We start from the raw sequence: 17,472 nt of genomic DNA, 5'->3' as shown, positions 1-17,472 counted from the left end.
AAAAAAAAAATATATATATATATATATATATAAATTGCTCACTACTATACCCAGTGAGGAACCCACAAGCAAAATGTTTGCTTCCTCTTTTGGCAACCTGGCATTCTGTTTGCCTACAGGGAGTGGTTCCAAAGGAGGAAAAGCCTCCACCAGGAGACACAACAATAATCTCAACAAACAGGACTTTCAGACTGCCACCAAACAACTCTGGGCATCTCTTGCTTCTGAATTAACAGGCAAAGAAGGAGTCACTGTGCTGGCTGGGCACATTGACCCTGACTACCAAGGGGAAATCAAGTCACTATTCCACAATGGAGAGATGAAGTCTTCCTACATTGCTCAAGCTGGTCTCGAGCTCCTGGGCTCAAGAGATCCTTCTGCCTCAGCCTCCCACAGTGCTGAGATGACAGACATGAGGTACCACGCCTGGCCTGATTTGTTATATTGATTTAATTTTTATGAATCGCATTACTTCATCATCTTTTCCCCATTCTGTCAAATGCTTCGTCATATATTTTGTCCATGGAACTTTCGGGTAATGTGTGCTCTTCTTACTAATCTGAGGAATGTGTTTTAATACATATGAAAATCATATCCTTTCAATTGTGAAAAAAATATATATATATATCAAAATGATAACAGTGATTTGTGCCTCTGAGTGGTAAGATTACAGGTGCATTTCCTCCTTCTTCCTTTTCTGCATTTTACACAATGTTTGCTCCCAAAACAAGCTTGAACACATGAGTACCCAGACTCAGACAGTTTAAATCCAAAGCAACTCTGAATCGGGCGCACCGGATTGGCGTGATGCCCGCACTGCCTACCTGAAGAGGGGCACTATTTCCTTGATGCCCTTCAGCTTCTTGACCGCCTCGTCGCGGGCAGGGGCACATAGCGTTCCCATCATGCCGATGGTGAACTCTGCCAGCTTGGAAATGTCCAGGGCCCCGTTCTCGGCTTCCTGCTTCACCAGCTCCAGATCCAAGACTTCTGTGATCTGGTCTCTCAGTCTGGTGTGGCCAGGCAGCAAGAAAGACAAGAGTGTCTGCAAGAGAACATAGCCAAATCTAATCAAAGTGTCAGCCAGACAGCATTTCTAGAATTTATAATTATCCAAACGAGGGTTTATCAACTGCCACTGTCATGTGGGAATGATCTAACCTCTTAGTCAACAAATCTGCAGAAAGACATGTTCACAAATAACACGGAACAGCCATTCTAGCTTTCATTCAAGCTCCAGGTAGCAATCAAACAGATATAAGAAAAACTGTGAGAAAAGGAAACCACATTTGTTAACGTGGCCTGAAGAGCCAACCGCAGGGCCCATTTCCAGGTCCGTTTCTTCTTGGACATGGTTGCTAAGGCAATGCCAAACATCCGTCCACCTACAGCTGTCTCCATCCCAAAGGCTGGATCGTTTTCTGGCCATTATAAATGTCACATGCCAATACCTATCAGCATTTCTAAATAACCTAGATTTTACCAATTAACCATTGTTGTCTTCACTGCTTTCAAGTTATTGTGGCCTGCTTGAAAGTTTGTTGTTGTCGTCGTTGTTTTGAAAGGGCATTAAGCCAAAAACACTCTGGATCCACGTTTCGGCAAGTACCTTAACTTCTCGATCCTTGCTTTTCTTCACGCCTTCAGGTTAGTGACACGAGGAGGTGGATACACACTCCTCACACACCAGAAAAGCACATGGCGCCCGCTCCGTCTCACCTCCTTGATCTCTCCCACGAGTTTGATAGCATGGTCGTATGTCGGGGGGTCTTCACTCAGCTGGACGCTCAAGCAGTCCCAGAAGGCTTGGTGGACAATCTCCTTCACTCTCTTCTCCAAGCTGGAGGCAATGAAAAAAAGGCAAACACAAAACATCTGAGGGTCAAATCACTTCCGAAAACACAAATTCTAAGGATTTAGGGTCAGGAATCTTAAAAATAATTTGGATCAAGGAAAGATTTTCCAGACGTACTTAAATCAATGACTGTGTTTTTTAATTGATTTTTTTTCAATAAGTATCTCATTGGGAAGAATAACTGTCAACTAAGCTAACATTCAGTCCAATTAATAGCATATACTCAAAAAGAATACTGAAAAGTTCAGACCTGTTAATGTTTAGTTTCCTGACACTAGCAAGTTTCCTAAGACATTTGTAATATAGTCGTTTAAGATAGCAATTCGGCATGAAACAGGATGAAGAACTTTATTTCCTAAAAATATCCTATCCCCATCTGACGTGTGGGACAACTGCCTAACTAGGCACCAAACTGTAACAACTTATATACAACGTTTCATTAAAATCAGTGTCATAAAAAAATTAGCGTTATGTCATGAGGGCAAAACAAATAGTTATTCGTTATTTGCCAGGCACAGTGGCTCAGGCCAGTAGTCCCAGCACCTTGGGAGATGGAGGCCAAAGGGCTGCCTGAGCCCAGGGGCTCGAGACCAGCCCGGGCAACTTGGCCAGACCTCATCTCTACAATGAATCCAGACATTAGCTGGGCATGGTGGCATATGCCTGCGGTTCCAGCAACCTGGAAGGCTGAGGCGGGAGGATCGCCTGAGCCCAGCCGGTCAAGGTTGGGGTGGCCATGAGCGTGCCACTGTACTCCAACCTGGGCAACAGAGTGAGACTCAAAAAAAAAAAAAAGAAAAGAACAGCTGTCTGGGCTCAATGGCTCGTATCTGTAAACCTAGAGCCTTGAGAGGCCAAGGCGGGAGGATCACTTGAGGCCAGGAGATCGAGACCAGCCTGGGCAACACAGCGAGACTTCATCTCTACAAAAAAATTTTTTGTTGTTGCTGTTGTTGAGTTGGAGTCTCCCTCAGTCGCCCAGACTGGAGTGCAGTGACCGCTCCCGGCTACCGCAGCCTCAACCTACTGGGCTCCGGCGCTCCTTCCTCCTCCGCCTTCCGAGTAGCTGGAACTGCAGGCACGCGCTACCACGCCCAGCTGATTTTTTGATTTATTGTAGAGATGAGGTCTCGCCAAGTTTCCCAGTCAGGTCTCGAACCCACGGGCTCAGGCAATCCACTCACCTCAGCCTCCCAAGGCACGGGATTACAGGCTGAGCCACCAAGCCCAGATGTACAAATTTTTTAAATGAGCCAGGTGTGGTAGTATGTGATTTAGTCCCATCTACACAGGAGGCTGAGGCAGAAGGGTCAGCTGAGCCCAGGAGGTCAAGGCTGCGGTGCGCCATGATCATGCCACTGCATCTAGCCTGGACAACAGAGCAAGACCCTCACTCAAAAAAAAGGAAGAAGAAATATCTGTCAAGTCACGTTCGAAGCTGCCTACCGGAGACACTGTGGCTGCCAACCCTGTGCTTGCTTCTCCTCCCCGTCAGAAGCCCAGCATTACGGGCAGCAACCCACGCTGCCTGCCGAAGCAAATCGTGGCCGAGCACGGCAGGTCCCTCTCTCTGCAGGATTCACGCCCTCCAGGTTCACGTACAGCTGGCGTGGCCAGTGGTCGAATCCAACAAAATGCCAGGGCATGTCTGCCCGGTGACTCCAGGGAAAGATGCCCCTCCCTAACAAAGGGACAGCACACCGGCTTGCCCTCCCACCTGTCACGTGGGTGTGCGCCGGTATGCCTGGAGCAACAGCATCCCTCCCACAACTCGAGGACCTGCCAGGGCACCACGCCCGTCCAGGCTGCACACCTGCATACCTGCACCTGGGCTTCCTTGATTCCAAAGCAAACTTCTTTCCCCTACATTTCAATCTCTCTGAAACTTGGATCTTGTGTGAAATCAGCAGCATTTTTACAATGTAATGGTCAATGTCTCTTCTAAAAGGTGCACCTTGCAATCAGCAGTTTTACATGCATGCATGAAAGCACGTGCCAGGCACCGGGACACAGAGAGGAACCCGCAGTCCTAGCTGTGGTGGCAGTTTACAGTCTGGTGACCTCGGCCGGATCACAAGTGCCGTGAGCCAGCAACCAGAACACAACCTGGAAGAGAGTGACTGAGGCCGGGCAGCAAACACGCAGATCGAGGCCGCCGCGTCCCGTGGAGGGGACACTGACAGGAGACCGTCCCGGGAGAGTCCCAGGCCCCTGCTTGCACCGTGAAGTCTCCATGTTCCTGAGGTCCACCTGCACGCTCTGGCAACTCCTAATGGTGGGATGACTTTTAGCAAGAATGTGGAAAAGGACACGTACACTCGGACACATGGCATCACCTGAAGGCACGTTCGCGACCGGGCGGTAGCAGCGGCCCACCAGAGAGGATGCTTAGCAACCACCTTACCTGTCCTCCGGCAGCTCGGCTGGCTGAATCCGGAAGTCTCCGTTTACTACAATCTCATGAGCGAGGGCCATGTTGGTGACCCCCCTGGCCGTCTCCAGGAGCTCTTCCACTGTCACAAACCGAGCAGGACTGGCTGCAACAAAACCCGGTGTGTAAGAGATTTGCTTCTCTGGACTGGGCTTTCCACTAACACGAGAAGGCAGCGCTCTGGCACCTAATGTCCCGCGTTTTCCCAAGCAATGGAATTTTACCTGTTTCACCTTTTCACACTCACTTTCTTCTTTTAACCTAGAACGCTAAAAACAGATCTCACTTTTTTATTTTGAGTCAGAGTCTCACTCTGTTGCCCAGGCTGGAGTGCAGTGACATGCTCATGGCCACCGCAGCCTCAACCTGCTGGGCTCAGGCAATCCTTCTGCCTCAGCCTTCCAAGCTGCTGAAACTATGAGCATGCACCACCATACCTGGCTAATTTTTCTTGATTTATTGTAGAGATGAGGTCTCACTGTGTTGCCCAAGCTGGTCTTGCAAACCCCTGGGCTCAGGCAACCCTCTTGCCTTGGCCTCCCAAAGTGCTGGGATGACAGGCGTGAGCCACCACGTCCTACTGGCTCTCACTTATAATGCTCAAAACATCTGGTTTTTATAAGACGGGTCAAGGGAAAATGATTTCTTCAGATTCTCATCTTTCCCATAAACCCAGGATTCATTTTCTGAGATATCAGGGTTAGGCTCTTCTCCTCTCTTCCCGCCAGTAGCTTCCTTTTCCACGACCACTAACACCACCATGAGTGAACCCCAACAGCGAGCAGTCCTTCCGGCTGATGGTGCGTTTAAACAAGACCTCAAAGCCGACCCACGGACAGATGCGCAGGTGTGTGGCACAAGACCATGCAGAATGCTGGCCCACTGAACCAGAGACCCCGAAGAGGAGCCACCTGGGCCTTCTCTTTCCCACAGCCCTGCTCCCATGTCCTGCAGACCGTACCCTCGTGTCAATTGGGGTGATGGTCTCACCACTGGATCTTTCCTTTGATACAGCTGGAGACTGGAGAAGGCGCTCACGTGAGTCTCCCCAGTTGTTCTGAAAACAGAGGGCAGTTCTCTCTCTCTTGGAAAATCTGTGATGGAGGTTCCCAAACGCCAGCACCTACCCGAGTCAGACGAAGGACCTGGAGACAGACTGCTGGGCCCTCCCAGGATGTGTGGCCTAGCGGGCCTGGGGTGGGGTGGAGAACCTGCATTTCTAATGAGTATCCAGTTAATGCTGACGGTCCAGGAGGCAGAGCTTGAGAAGCACCAGACCAGGAGGTGAATAAATTAATCGACATGATGGCAGTGAGGCCCGGGTTCAGAATGATGCAAGTGGTGCCACCGTGCGTGGTGACATCACAGGGTCTAACAGTTATCTCAATCTTCTGAGGCCACTAAAAAGTTACTTTCCCCCTTCTTCCTTTTGCTCGCCAAAAAACAAAACAAAAAAAGAACCCAAACCGAAGAGTTGGTCATAGCCTGTCTGGCATTTGCTCACATAAGGGAAAGTTAGAAAGACCCAAAATTCCACCTCACAAATTCTTCAGGGCATTTCCCAAAGAACATTAATAAGAAAACAGAGTAAACAAATAACTAAATAAAAATGGCTTCATGGATACTGGTAAAATATAATAAATAACCAAAGTCAAAGCCCGGTTGTATCTCTTCAATTCTCAATATTATTAAAATGTCAGTTTCCACCCAAATCAATCTAGAGATTAAACACAATCCCAGCAGGCTTTTTTGGTTGGAATTGACAAACAGAGTCTAAAATTTATATGGAAATGCAGAAGATCTAAAAAAGGTAAAACAACTTTGAAAAAGAAAAATGACGTTAGAGCACTTACACCAACGGATTTCAAGGCTTACTATAGGCTGGGCCTGGGGGCTCATGCCTGTCATTCCGGCACTTTGGGAGGCCAAGGCGGGAGGACTGCTTGAGTCCAGAGGTTTGGTGCCAGCCTGGAAAACACAGCAAGACTCCGTCTCCTCAAAAGCAAAAACAAAAAAGTCGGCCAGGCATGGTGGCACATGCCTGTAGTCCCAGCTCCGCAGGGGACTGAGGTGGAAGGACCACCTGAACCAAGCAGGCAGTGCTACAACATGCCATGACCATGCCGCAGCATTCCGGCTGGGTGACAGGGTGAGACCCTGACACACACACAAAAGAAACAGAAAACGAGAAAGCCTTTTCTTATTCCACAGAATAGGAGAAAAAGCTTGCAAAATACATATCTGATAAAGGACTTGTGTCCAGAATATGTAGAAAAAACCCTTATAACTCAATAACGGAAGACAAAAATCCAAGAAGAAATGAGCAGAAGAGTCAAATGGACACATCTCCAAAGAAGGCATACAAGTGGCCAGGGACGCATGAAGAGCCACTTGGCATTGTCCACTGGTCGGGAAATGCAAACTCCCGCAAAGGGTGAAATACACACTGAACACGCAACACAACAACCTCACTCCCAAAGCTTCACCCAGGAAAGCTGAAAACATAGGGCCAGGGAAGATGCGCATCCAGGACACTCACACCTGCCGTTCATTCATAACAGGGGAAACCTGGAGCTCCTCCCAAGGTCCACCAATGGTGGAATAAACAAACTGGGGTAAAACCACACAACAGAACACACTCCGCAATGAAAAAGGAACAGGTCACTGACACATGCAGGACCAGGGGTGACTCTCAGAAGCACTTGCCAAAGAAAACAAGTCAGACGCAAAAGACCACGCACACATGGCTTCACGTGGAAGAAATTATATGATGGACAAGAGACCAGTGGCGGAAGGCAACAGTGGCTGCCAGGGACAGGGATGGGGAGGGCTAACTGCCAGAGGGCACAGGAAAATTCTGGAGGTGATGGGCATGTCCTAGTAGCTCATGACTGGTGGCAGTTCCACAGCTGTAAACATATGTGTTGAAAGCAATCAGCCAGGTACAGCGGCTCACACCTGTCATCAGCACTTTGGGAGGCGAAGGCGAGAGGATTGCCTGAGCCCAGGGGTTGGAGACCAGCCTGGGCAACTTGACAAGACTTCGCCTTTACAATAAATCAAAAAATTAGCTGGGCATGGTGGTGCATGTCTGTGGTTCCAACCACTTGGAAAGCTGAAGTAGAAAGATCCCCTGAGCCTACCTGGTCGAGGCTGCAGTGGCCGTAAGTGTGCCCCTGCACTCCAGCCTGGGCAACAGAGTGAGACTCTGACTCCAAAAAAAGAAGTAATCAAACCGCATGCTTAAAAGGGTGCATTTTAGCCGGGCTCGGTGGCTCAGCCTGTCATCCTGCACCTTTGGGAGGCTGAGTGAGTGGATTGTCTGAGCCCGCGGGTTCGAGACCCGCCTGGGCAGCAAGACCTCATCTCTACAATAAATAAATAAATAAAATTAGCCGGGCATGGTGGCACATGCCTGTAGTTCCAGCTACTTGGGAAGGCTGAGGTGGAAGGATCGCCTGAGCACAGCTGGTTGAGGCTGCGGTGGCCGTGAGTGTGCCATTGCCCTCCAGCCTGGACAACAGAGTGAGACTCCAACTTTAAAAAAAAGGAGCCAGGCTCGGTGGCTCAGCCTGTCATCCTGCACCTTTGGGAGGCTGAGTGAGTGGATTGTCTGAGCCCGCGGGTTCGAGACCCGCCTGGGCAGCAAGACCTCATCTCTACAATAAATAAATAAATAAAATTAGCCGGGCATGGTGGCACATGCCTGTAGTTCCAGCTACTTGGGAAGGCTGAGGTGGAAGGATCGCCTGAGCACAGCTGGTTGAGGCTGCGGTGGCCGTGAGTGTGCCATTGCCCTCCAGCCTGGACAACAGAGTGAGACTCCAACTTTAAAAAAAAGGAGCCAGGCTCGGTGGCTCAGCCTGTCATCCTGCACCTTTGGGAGGCTGAGTGAGTGGATTGTCTGAGCCCGCGGGTTCGAGACCCGCCTGGGCAGCAAGACCTCATCTCTACAATAAATAAATAAATAAAATTAGCCGGGCATGGTGGCACATGCCTGTAGTTCCAGCTACTTGGGAAGGCTGAGGTGGAAGGATCGCCTGAGCACAGCTGGTTGAGGCTGCGGTGGCCGTGAGTGTGCCATTGCCCTCCAGCCTGGACAACAGAGTGAGACTCCAACTTTAAAAAAAAGGAGCCAGGCTCGGTGGCTCAGCCTGTCATCCTGCACCTTTGGGAGGCTGAGTGAGTGGATTGTCTGAGCCCGCGGGTTCGAGACCCGCCTGGGCAGCAAGACCTCATCTCTACAATAAATAAATAAATAAAATTAGCCGGGCATGGTGGCACATGCCTGTAGTTCCAGCTACTTGGGAAGGCTGAGGTGGAAGGATCGCCTGAGCACAGCTGGTTGAGGCTGCGGTGGCCGTGAGTGTGCCATTGCCCTCCAGCCTGGACAACAGAGTGAGACTCCAACTTTAAAAAAAAGGAGCCAGGCTCGGTGGCTCAGCCTGTCATCCTGCACCTTTGGGAGGCTGAGTGAGTGGATTGTCTGAGCCCGCGGGTTCGAGACCCGCCTGGGCAGTGAGACCCCATCTCTACAGTAAATAAAAAAATCAGCCGGGCGTGGTAGCGCATGCCTGTAATTCCGACTACTCGGAAGGATCGCTGGAGCCCAGCAGGTCGAGGCTGCGGTGGCCGGGAGCGGCCGCTGCACTCCAGTCTGGGCGACAGAGTGAGACTCCAACTCAAAAAAAAAAAAAAAAAAGGGTGCATTTTACCATATACAAATTACACCTCCGTAAAGTTGGCTTTACAACTAACTCCAAGGCCTTTCGTGAAGATTTGCCATTTGTGATATTAACTCTTTCACATTCGTATGGAGTTTCATGGTGGGCATGTCAAAATCTAGCACCAGGAATCACTGAATTCCACCAAGTTCTTTTCATCTTTGGAGTCGGTGTCTCACTGTTGCCCAGAATGAAATATGCACTCAATGCCCAGGCTAGAGGGCAGTGGCAAGATCAGGCTCACTGCAGTCTCCACTTCCTGGACTTGGAATACCTGGGACCACAGGTGTGTGGCACCACACCCGGCTTTTGTGTGTGTGTGTGTGTGTGTGTGTGTGTGTGTGTGTGTGTGTGTGTGTAGATGAGGTCTTGTTGTGTTGCCCAAGTTGGTCTCAAAGTCCCCAGTGTGTGTGTGTGTGTGTGGGTGTGTGTGTAGATGAGGTCTTGTTGTGTTGCCCAAGTTGGTCTCAAAGTCCCCAGCTCAAGCAATCCTCCCACCTCAGCCTCCCAAAGTGCTGGGATTAGAGGCATGAACCACCACACCCAGCCTTGTTCTTAATCTCTTAAAAAGAGATTCAGAGACTGTCATTAGGGCTTCTAGGTTTTTTGGTTGTTTTTTTTTTAACCTCAGCTTATAAAAATAATCAAAGCCGGCGCAGTGACTCAAGCCTGTCATCCCAGCATTTTGGGAGGTAGAGGCGAAAGGATCGCCTGAGTCCAGGGGTTTGAGACCAGTCTGGGCAACTAGGCAAGACCTGGTCTCTACAACACATCAAAACATTAGCTGGGCATGGTTGCATACACCTGTGGTTCCAGCTTGGAAGACTGAGGTGGAAGGATTGTCTGAGCCCAGTGGACAGAGGCTGTGATGGCCATGAACATGCCCTTGCACTCCAGCCTGGGTGACAAAGCGAGACTCCAACTCAAAAAACATTTTTAAATTTAAAAAAATTTAAAAATAAAAGTGATCAAAGACTCATCTTAAATTTATGAAAACAGTAGCAACACATCAAATTCTCTGGGTAAGTTGCTGTTTTTCCACAATTTTAGGCATCTGGGCAACAGCAGGCACTTTCCTTTGCTGCCGAGTCTTGAAATGCAGTAGACAAAGCACAACAGGAAGGGATTCGACTTCCTCTAAACACAGCTGAGCATGACCTTGAATGAGTCACTTATTTTCCACGGCCATTTTTCTCCACAGGCAAAACGAGGAGACTTTAAGGGTGCTTTATGAAAAGTAGGAATCCTCCAGCCTGAGGTCAGTGTGCCCTCAGTGTTCGGGGCATCCTCGGGACAAAGCGGCTTGGCCCAAGTACTGAGAACGGCAGACATCCTGGAAGACCATGTCCAGGAGCTGTCCAAGGTGGGGACTCGTTGAACCAGACTGATTAGCGGAGGGCATCTGATTAAGAAAGGCAACAGCCAGAGTCCCAAGACACAACCAGGCTATATTGCAGGTCTACACACGAGGAAATTACTTGCTCACACAAATTATTGGGCTGTGGCTCTTGGTCTTTTGAGAGTCCTCAGATTTGCCAATTTCCTAAATGAAAACACATAAACACGCACCTTGGTGGACAACTCAGCTTCAGCTCAACCCATGAAGAGAATGGAGCTGTAATAAAGCCATCAAAGAGATACGATCAAGCCGGGCATAGTGGCATCTGCCTGGAGTCCCAGCCGAGGCCGAGGCAGAAAGACTGCCTAGCCCAGGAGGTCAAGGCCAGCCTGGGCAACACAGAGATCCCATCTCTTAAAAAAAGGTAGGCCGGGCTCGGTGGCTCAGCCAGTAATCCCAGCACTTTGGGAGGTGAGAGGATTGCCTGAGCCCGTGGGTTCGAGACCCGCCCGGGCAAATTGGCAAGACCTCGTCTCTACAATAAATCAAAAATTAGCCAGGCATGGTAGCGCGCACCTGTAGTTCCGGCTACTTGGAAGGCCGAGGCGGAAGGATCGCCAGAGCCCAGCAGGTCGAGGCTGCGGTGGCCGGGAGCCTGGCACTGCATTCTAGTCTGGGCAACAGAGTGAGACTCCAACTCCAAAAAAAAAAGGTAAGGGTGCACATATCTCACCTTGAGTTCATCTAACCCTGCAACACAAAGCTAACGCTAACACTGTGCCCAGACACAGTGTCTGGGCACAAACACCTAATGGAGAAAGACAAGCCACGCGATGCTGAACGCACCCTTGCAGGGGCTGCCAGACAGATCCCAAAGGAAGGATGTTCTGCTTGAGAGGCTACTCTGTCTGCCTTTCCTTCCTGAGGTATCCTGGGACCTGAGAAGTTTCACATCCAGAGTGACTCTAGACACACAAGTGGACCAACGTGGAGGGGGGCAGACATGCCGGTCACCAAGTCAGGTGAGAGACACACTGCCCTACACGGGAACTCCGGCCAGTCTGTCTTCCTCGCTAGACGGCAAGAGCCCTGAGGACAGAGATGCCACGAGCCTGGCTCGCTGCAGGACCCTCATGCTGTATATGATCAGTTACCACATAGTCAGTTGAATATGAAGACACCATTGTCCAAAGCCCAGGCATGAGCTTTAGAGCTGCAAGGATGAGAGGGTCCACTAACTGGACTCACAACGACCTGACTTATTTATTTTTTTAGTTGGGATCTCACTCTGTTGCCCAGGCTGGAGTGCAGTGGCATGATCACGGTTTACCATAGCCTTAATTCCTGGGCTCAGGCTGGCTTTCCACCTCAACCTTCCGAGTAGCTGGGACTACAGGTATGTGCCACTGTGCCCAACTCATTTTTTGGTTTTTTTTTTTTTTGGGGGGGGGGGTGGAGTCTCACTCCGTCACCCAGGCTGAAGTGCAGTGGCACACTCACAGCCACTCCAGTGTAGACCTGATGGGCTCCAGCGATCCTTCCGCCTCAGTCTTCCAAGCAGCTGGAACTACAGGCACGTGCTACCACACCCAGCTAATTTTTTATTTATTGTAGGGATGAGGTCTCACCAAGTTGCCTGAGCTGGCCTGGAACCTGAAGGCTCAAGCAAAACACTCACTTCAGCCTCCCAAAGCACTGGATGACAGACTGAGCCACTGAGCCCAGCCTGATTTTTTTCTTTTTTTTGAGTTGGAGTCTCACTCTGTCGCCCAGACTGGAGTGAGGTGGCCGCTCCTGGCCACCGCAGCCTCGACCTGCTAGGCTCCAGCGATCCTTCCGCCTCAGCCTTCCAAGTAGCCAGAATTATAGGCATGTGCTACCATGCCTGGCTGATTTTTTGATTTATTGTAGAGATGAGGTCTCGCCTGCCCAGGAGGGTCTCAAACCCGCAGGCTCAGGCAATCCACTCACCTCAGCCTGATTTTTTTTTTGGTAGAGATAGGTTCTCACTATGACCACGCTGATCTTAACTCAAGTGATTCTTCTGCGTGGGCCTCCCAACGTGCAGGGATTAGAGGGGTGAGCCACTTCACCCGGCAGGACCTGATTTAATAAACCAGGACACTAAGTGGGACATGGTAGCTGGAATAACAGTTGCAGTGTGTCATCTGAATATGGTATCCTTCACTGGTCAACCAGGTGACTAAACACTGGAACAGAAAGTGCTTTATAGGCAGAGGATCAAAGTATATGAGGTTGAGCGTCTTAGAGGAAACACCATTAAGTTACAGTTGATTGATCCTTGCTCTAAGGACCTCTACGTATAAGAACAGATCATCTTTCAGAATTAAATTACCACCTCGATTACAGCCCTTACAAGTCAGTCATTTTTCCTTTCTCAATATTCTGTACCTGGTACCAACAGTAATTCCACCCCTAAAATATTACTCTGTGTTATAATTTGCAAGAATAAATGCTGTCTTTTCCCTCTCTACATTTCTAGAATTTGTAGAACTCTAGATGTGATCTTAGAGTTACTTTAAACTCAGCAGCTACACATTTACAGAACATGTATTTACGGAAAATGTACTTACAGAAATGTTCACAATAGTTGATTTCATGTTTTGTAAATTCTTTTTTTTTTTTTGAGTCAGAGTCTTACTCAGTTGCCCAGATTGGAGTGCAGTGGCACACTCACAGCCACCGCAGCCTTGACCTGCTGGGCTCGGGCGATCATCTCACCTCAACCTCCTGAGCAGCTGGGACTACAGGCATGCACCCCCACAGCCAGCTACAAAATTAACATAATTGAGCATGTATTGTGTGCCAAGTACCATTCCAAGTGTTTTACAGGAATTTTTTTTTTTTGGAGTCAGGGTCTTAGTCTGTCACCCAGACTGGAGTGCAGTGGCACTGTCCCAGCTTACTGTAGCCTCCAACTCCTGGGCTCAAGAGATCCTCCTGCATCAGCCTCACAAGTAGCTGGGACTACAGGCAGTGCCACCACACCTGGCTAACTTTATTTCTTCTTGGTAGAGAGGAGGTCTCACTATGCTGCCCAAGCTAGAAAGATTCATTTGCTCTTTCCAACCACCCTAAGAGACAGGTGTATTTTCTTTAGTAATTTAAAGACGGGAAGCAGTCTCTCCAACTACACACACCGGAGACAAGGCTGACACATGTGTGGTGGACCGTGCTGTTAACAGCCTGCCTCCCAGATACAACTTGGCCTTGCAGTTTATCAAAATCCGGGTGACGACAAACCATGATAAAATGGAATCTGTTAAAAAATAAAAAGTAAAAAAAGAATAAAATGGAGTCCGCTAATGTTTGCTATAGGAAGACCACATTGATGAATAAACTCCTGGGAAGGGCTTGGATCTCTAGCAGAAACCTCAAAGCCCAAAATGTTGGTGCTTCTTTCCAATATGCAGGACGACTGACCACCTCCACTTTAAAGAGACACCATTGATGCTGACATTCCTAGACTGTGACACTCCCTCTTTTTTTTTTTTTTAGTTGAAGTCTCACTCTGTCTCAGGCTAAGGTGCAGTGACAAGATCACAGCCACCACAGCCTCGACCTGCCGGGCTCCGGCAATCCTACCGCCTCAGCTTTCCAAGGAGCCAAAACTACAGGTGTGCACTTCCACGCCCGGCTAATTTTTGATTTATTGTAGAGACGAGGTCTCGCCAAGTTGCCAGGGCTGGTCTCAAACTCCTGAGCTCAGGCAATCCTCTTGCCTCAGCCTCCCAAAGTACTGGGATTGCAGGCTGAACTACCGCACCCAGACGACACTCCCTCTTAAAGTTCTAATTTTTGGACTCACTTCAAAACCCTTAAGGATTCTTTTTTTTTTCCAGCCAGAGTCTCACTCTGTCACCCAGGGTGGAGTGCAGTGTCACACTCACAGCCACCACAGCCTCAACCTGCTGTGCTCAGGTGATCCTTCTGCCTCAATCTTCCAAGTAGCTGGAACTACAGGCACGCGCCGCCACACCCATCTAATTCTTAAATTTATTGTAGAGAAGAGGTCTTGCCAAGTTGCCCGGGCTGGTCTCAAACCGTGGGCTCAGGCAATCCTCTCGCCTCGGCCTCCCCAAGTGCTGGGATTACAGACGTGAGCACTGTGCCCGGCCAAGGATTCTTCACTTAAGACCGTGGTGAGGGTGAGGTGAGGACCCGGCTGAGAGTCATGGGCAGCACCCCTCACCACCACAGGCTGCCCCTGCCAGGGCCTGAAGGGCCCGCGCCTCCACTCCTGGGAATGAAGCCCCGGGCAGCAGAGTCAGTGTGTACTGAACTCACAAGCACTTTTCTTTCAACCCGCATGCAGTCCAGATGGAATCTGCCTCAGATTCTCAAACACCATTCATGAAAGCCACAGTCTACACTCTGCCCAAGTGTTTCCCAGAGCTTCAGAGAAACAGGAGGGCACTGAGGCTGGAGAGAGACAACAGCATGCTGGACATTAATCTAAAATTTTAAGTTCTCATGCAATTGGAAAAAACCACAAGTCACAAGGCTGCAGGTTACAACTGCCTGGAGGATGAAAAAGACCCCACTTAGACTGCCAGCTGAGACACAGCAACTGTTCTTCAAGGCGAATGAATGCCTGGCCATGCTACCGCGTAAGGAGAGTCCAGCCCAAGGCTGCCGCCCAAGACAGCGCTGCTTACAGTGAGGTCGCGGCCCTCGGTGGGGGCTGGGGGCGTCCGGCCTGACTTTCCTCTGCAGAGCCTCCTCAGAACCTTCCAGGGCATCTCCAAGGCCTGGCTCAGAATCGCTTGGCTTTGCTTTTCTTGCCTCATTCAGCTTGGACTTGTCGGGGTTCTCAGACATCTTCGAAGCAGTTTATTTGCCGTCCTGGGGAAGAAAAGAATGAACCCAAAGTGCTGCGGCCTTCTCTCTGGGGGTCAGTTTTCCCGTCTGCAAAACAAATGGGTTTGTGAGCACCCTACCCAGTGGTACGAACCCTCTGCGCATTAACGGATCCTTGCAAGAAGACCTTGAAATTCATCAAGCTCAGGAACCTCAGATTCCTGAGTAAGAGTCACAAGTGCACAGGGCCTTAAACTAGGAGAGTCGGGGCCCCCACCCCGACAGCAGGAGGCGAGCTGCAGGAGGCGAGCTGCAGCTTCTTCTCTGTGGACTGACGCCCCGCCCCCATCGCTCGTATAACCTCCGGAGCCCCGCCTGAGCCCCACCTCCTGTCAGATCCACGGGCGTCAGAACCCCACAGGAGCGCAAACCCACTGTGAACCGTGCGTGGAGGGACGGGGGTTGTGGCTCCTCGGAGCAGCGCCTGCCTCCCCACCCCCAGCCGTGCAAAGTAGCCCTCCACGGTGCCAGAAAGGTGGGGGCTGCGGTATGAGGAGGCACACCCGGAACCGCCGGCTTCTGGTTTAATCGAGGGAGCCACTGCGTCTTCTGTTCTTTGTCTTCACTCCCGAGGGTGGACAGGAGGACTCCTTGGACCAAGGTTTTTATTTTGTTTTTTAGTTTTCTTTACTTTTTAAAGTTTTACAACAAAACTTGAGAAAGAAGAGAGGAAAGAAAGGGAAACATGCCAGAACTGGCATGGGTGAGAGGGACCGCCGGACCAAGGTTTTTAATCAGGCTTCCCAGAACCCGCGGGCTGGGGTTGTCCGTGACCCTGTCACATGGATAGGTCCCAGGGAAGGCAGGAAGGACAGTGTGTGCAGCGGGAAGCTGCCAACCACCGAGCCCCAGCCATGTGCCGTGGGTGGGTGGGGTTGCATGTCATAAGCTGCTGAGCAGGCCAGGAAGAGCATTCGCCACCCTGGTCTGGGCTGGTTCACAGAGGCACCTCGCAGTGAGACTGGAGTTCTGCCACTCCCCGGCCCCGGGTTCTCGATTCCTAGGGTGCTTTGAATCCAGGGAGGAAAAAAGCACAACCTCTCTGCACGTCCTGAAAATAACTAACACTGTGCCATCAGCGCTTGACGATCACACGAGAGCGTTTCTGTGAACACAAATTAGACTTTGTGGCACACCTGGCAGGTGACCAAGGGATCAATAGACTCTTCTGCCCGGCGGCAAGAGGGCCACCTGCTGCAGGGTCTGCACATCCAGGGAGTCCACTGCCCAGAGCGGAGGTGCCGGCATCAGCCCTGCCAGGCCTGCGCTGCAGACACAGAGGCACTTGGAGGCACCTGCCCCCTTCGGCCCCACTGCAGACCCCAAGGCCCTCCGCCCAAACCCCATGAGGGCCAGGAGGTGCTTCCAGAGGCAAGGATAACGCAGCCGCATACTACGGGAAAGGACGGACAGAACACCTCTGACTGCATCCATTCCCCATGCGGGGAAGGAGCCGAACCGGTGAAGTAATTCATTCTGCGCAGTCAGGAGGGAAGCCAAGGTTTCCGGGTCTTCAGTGCTCAGCTTAGCGAACTCGCCCCATCCTTTTAAGATTCAGCTCAGGGCCGGGCTCCATGGCTCAGCCTGTCATCCCAGCACTTTGGGAGGCTGAGGCGAGGGGATGGCCTGAGCCCACAGGTTTGAGATCAGCCCTGGCAACTTGGTGACACCTCATCTCTACAATAAATCAAAAAATTAGCCAGGTGTGGTGGCATGCACCTGCAGTTCCAGCTGCTTGGAAGACTGAGGCAGAAGGATCGCTGGAGCCCAGCAGGTCGAGGCTGGGGTGGCCGTGAGCGGGCCCCAGCACTCCAGCCTGGGCGACAGAGGGAGACTCTGACCCAAAAAACAATAATAAGCTGCAGCTCAAGGCCCATAACCTGCAGGGATGCACCCCAGACCTCGCCAGGGTCTGTGCCCTCCTCAGCGCCTGCAGCGCCTTGATCCGGGGCCCTGCCTCAACTCAAAATACCTGCCATGCCTCTCGGGAACAGACGGTGGCTGGCGCCTGTCACCCAGCGCTTCGGGAGGCCGACGCAGGAGGATCGCTGGAGCCCAGAGGCCGGTCAGCACAGCCAGACCCGAACTCTGCCGAAAAGCGCGAGGAGCAGCCGGGCGTGGTGGCGCGGGCCGCGGTCCCAGCTGCTCGGGAGGCGAGGCCGGAGGGTCCCGGGCCCAGGAGCCGGAGGCAGTGGCGATCGAGCCCGCACTGGCCGCGGCCACAGGCGAGCCCCCGACTCCC

The 17,472-nt window shown here is 51.0% G+C and overlaps 1 protein-coding gene across 1 annotated transcript in view; it reads right to left on the bottom strand.

Annotated features, from left to right (window-relative positions):
- The window catches only part of TCP11L1 (t-complex 11 like 1), a 27,965-nt gene extending 10,661 nt beyond the window's left edge, over positions 1-17,304 (bottom strand). The window contains exons 1-5 of the mRNA XM_008067160.2: positions 17,203-17,304; positions 15,029-15,215; positions 4,260-4,392; positions 1,720-1,840; positions 825-1,045 (exon numbers count right to left, since the gene is read on the bottom strand). Of these exons, the coding sequence (XP_008065351.1) occupies positions 825-1,045; positions 1,720-1,840; positions 4,260-4,392; positions 15,029-15,191 (638 nt within the window). The 5' untranslated portion in view covers positions 15,192-15,215; positions 17,203-17,304. The remainder of the gene's footprint in view (positions 1-824; positions 1,046-1,719; positions 1,841-4,259; positions 4,393-15,028; positions 15,216-17,202) is intronic.
- Between the last annotated feature and the right edge of the window lie 168 nt (positions 17,305-17,472).

The sequence above is a fragment of the Carlito syrichta genome, unplaced genomic scaffold (genome assembly GCF_000164805.1).
Source record: "Carlito syrichta isolate Samal-C Ts95f unplaced genomic scaffold, Tarsius_syrichta-2.0.1 Scaffold106302, whole genome shotgun sequence".
NCBI lineage: Eukaryota > Metazoa > Chordata > Mammalia > Primates > Tarsiidae > Carlito > Carlito syrichta.
Note: the sequence above shows the minus strand (reverse complement) of the source record. Positions and strands in the feature narration are given on the sequence as shown.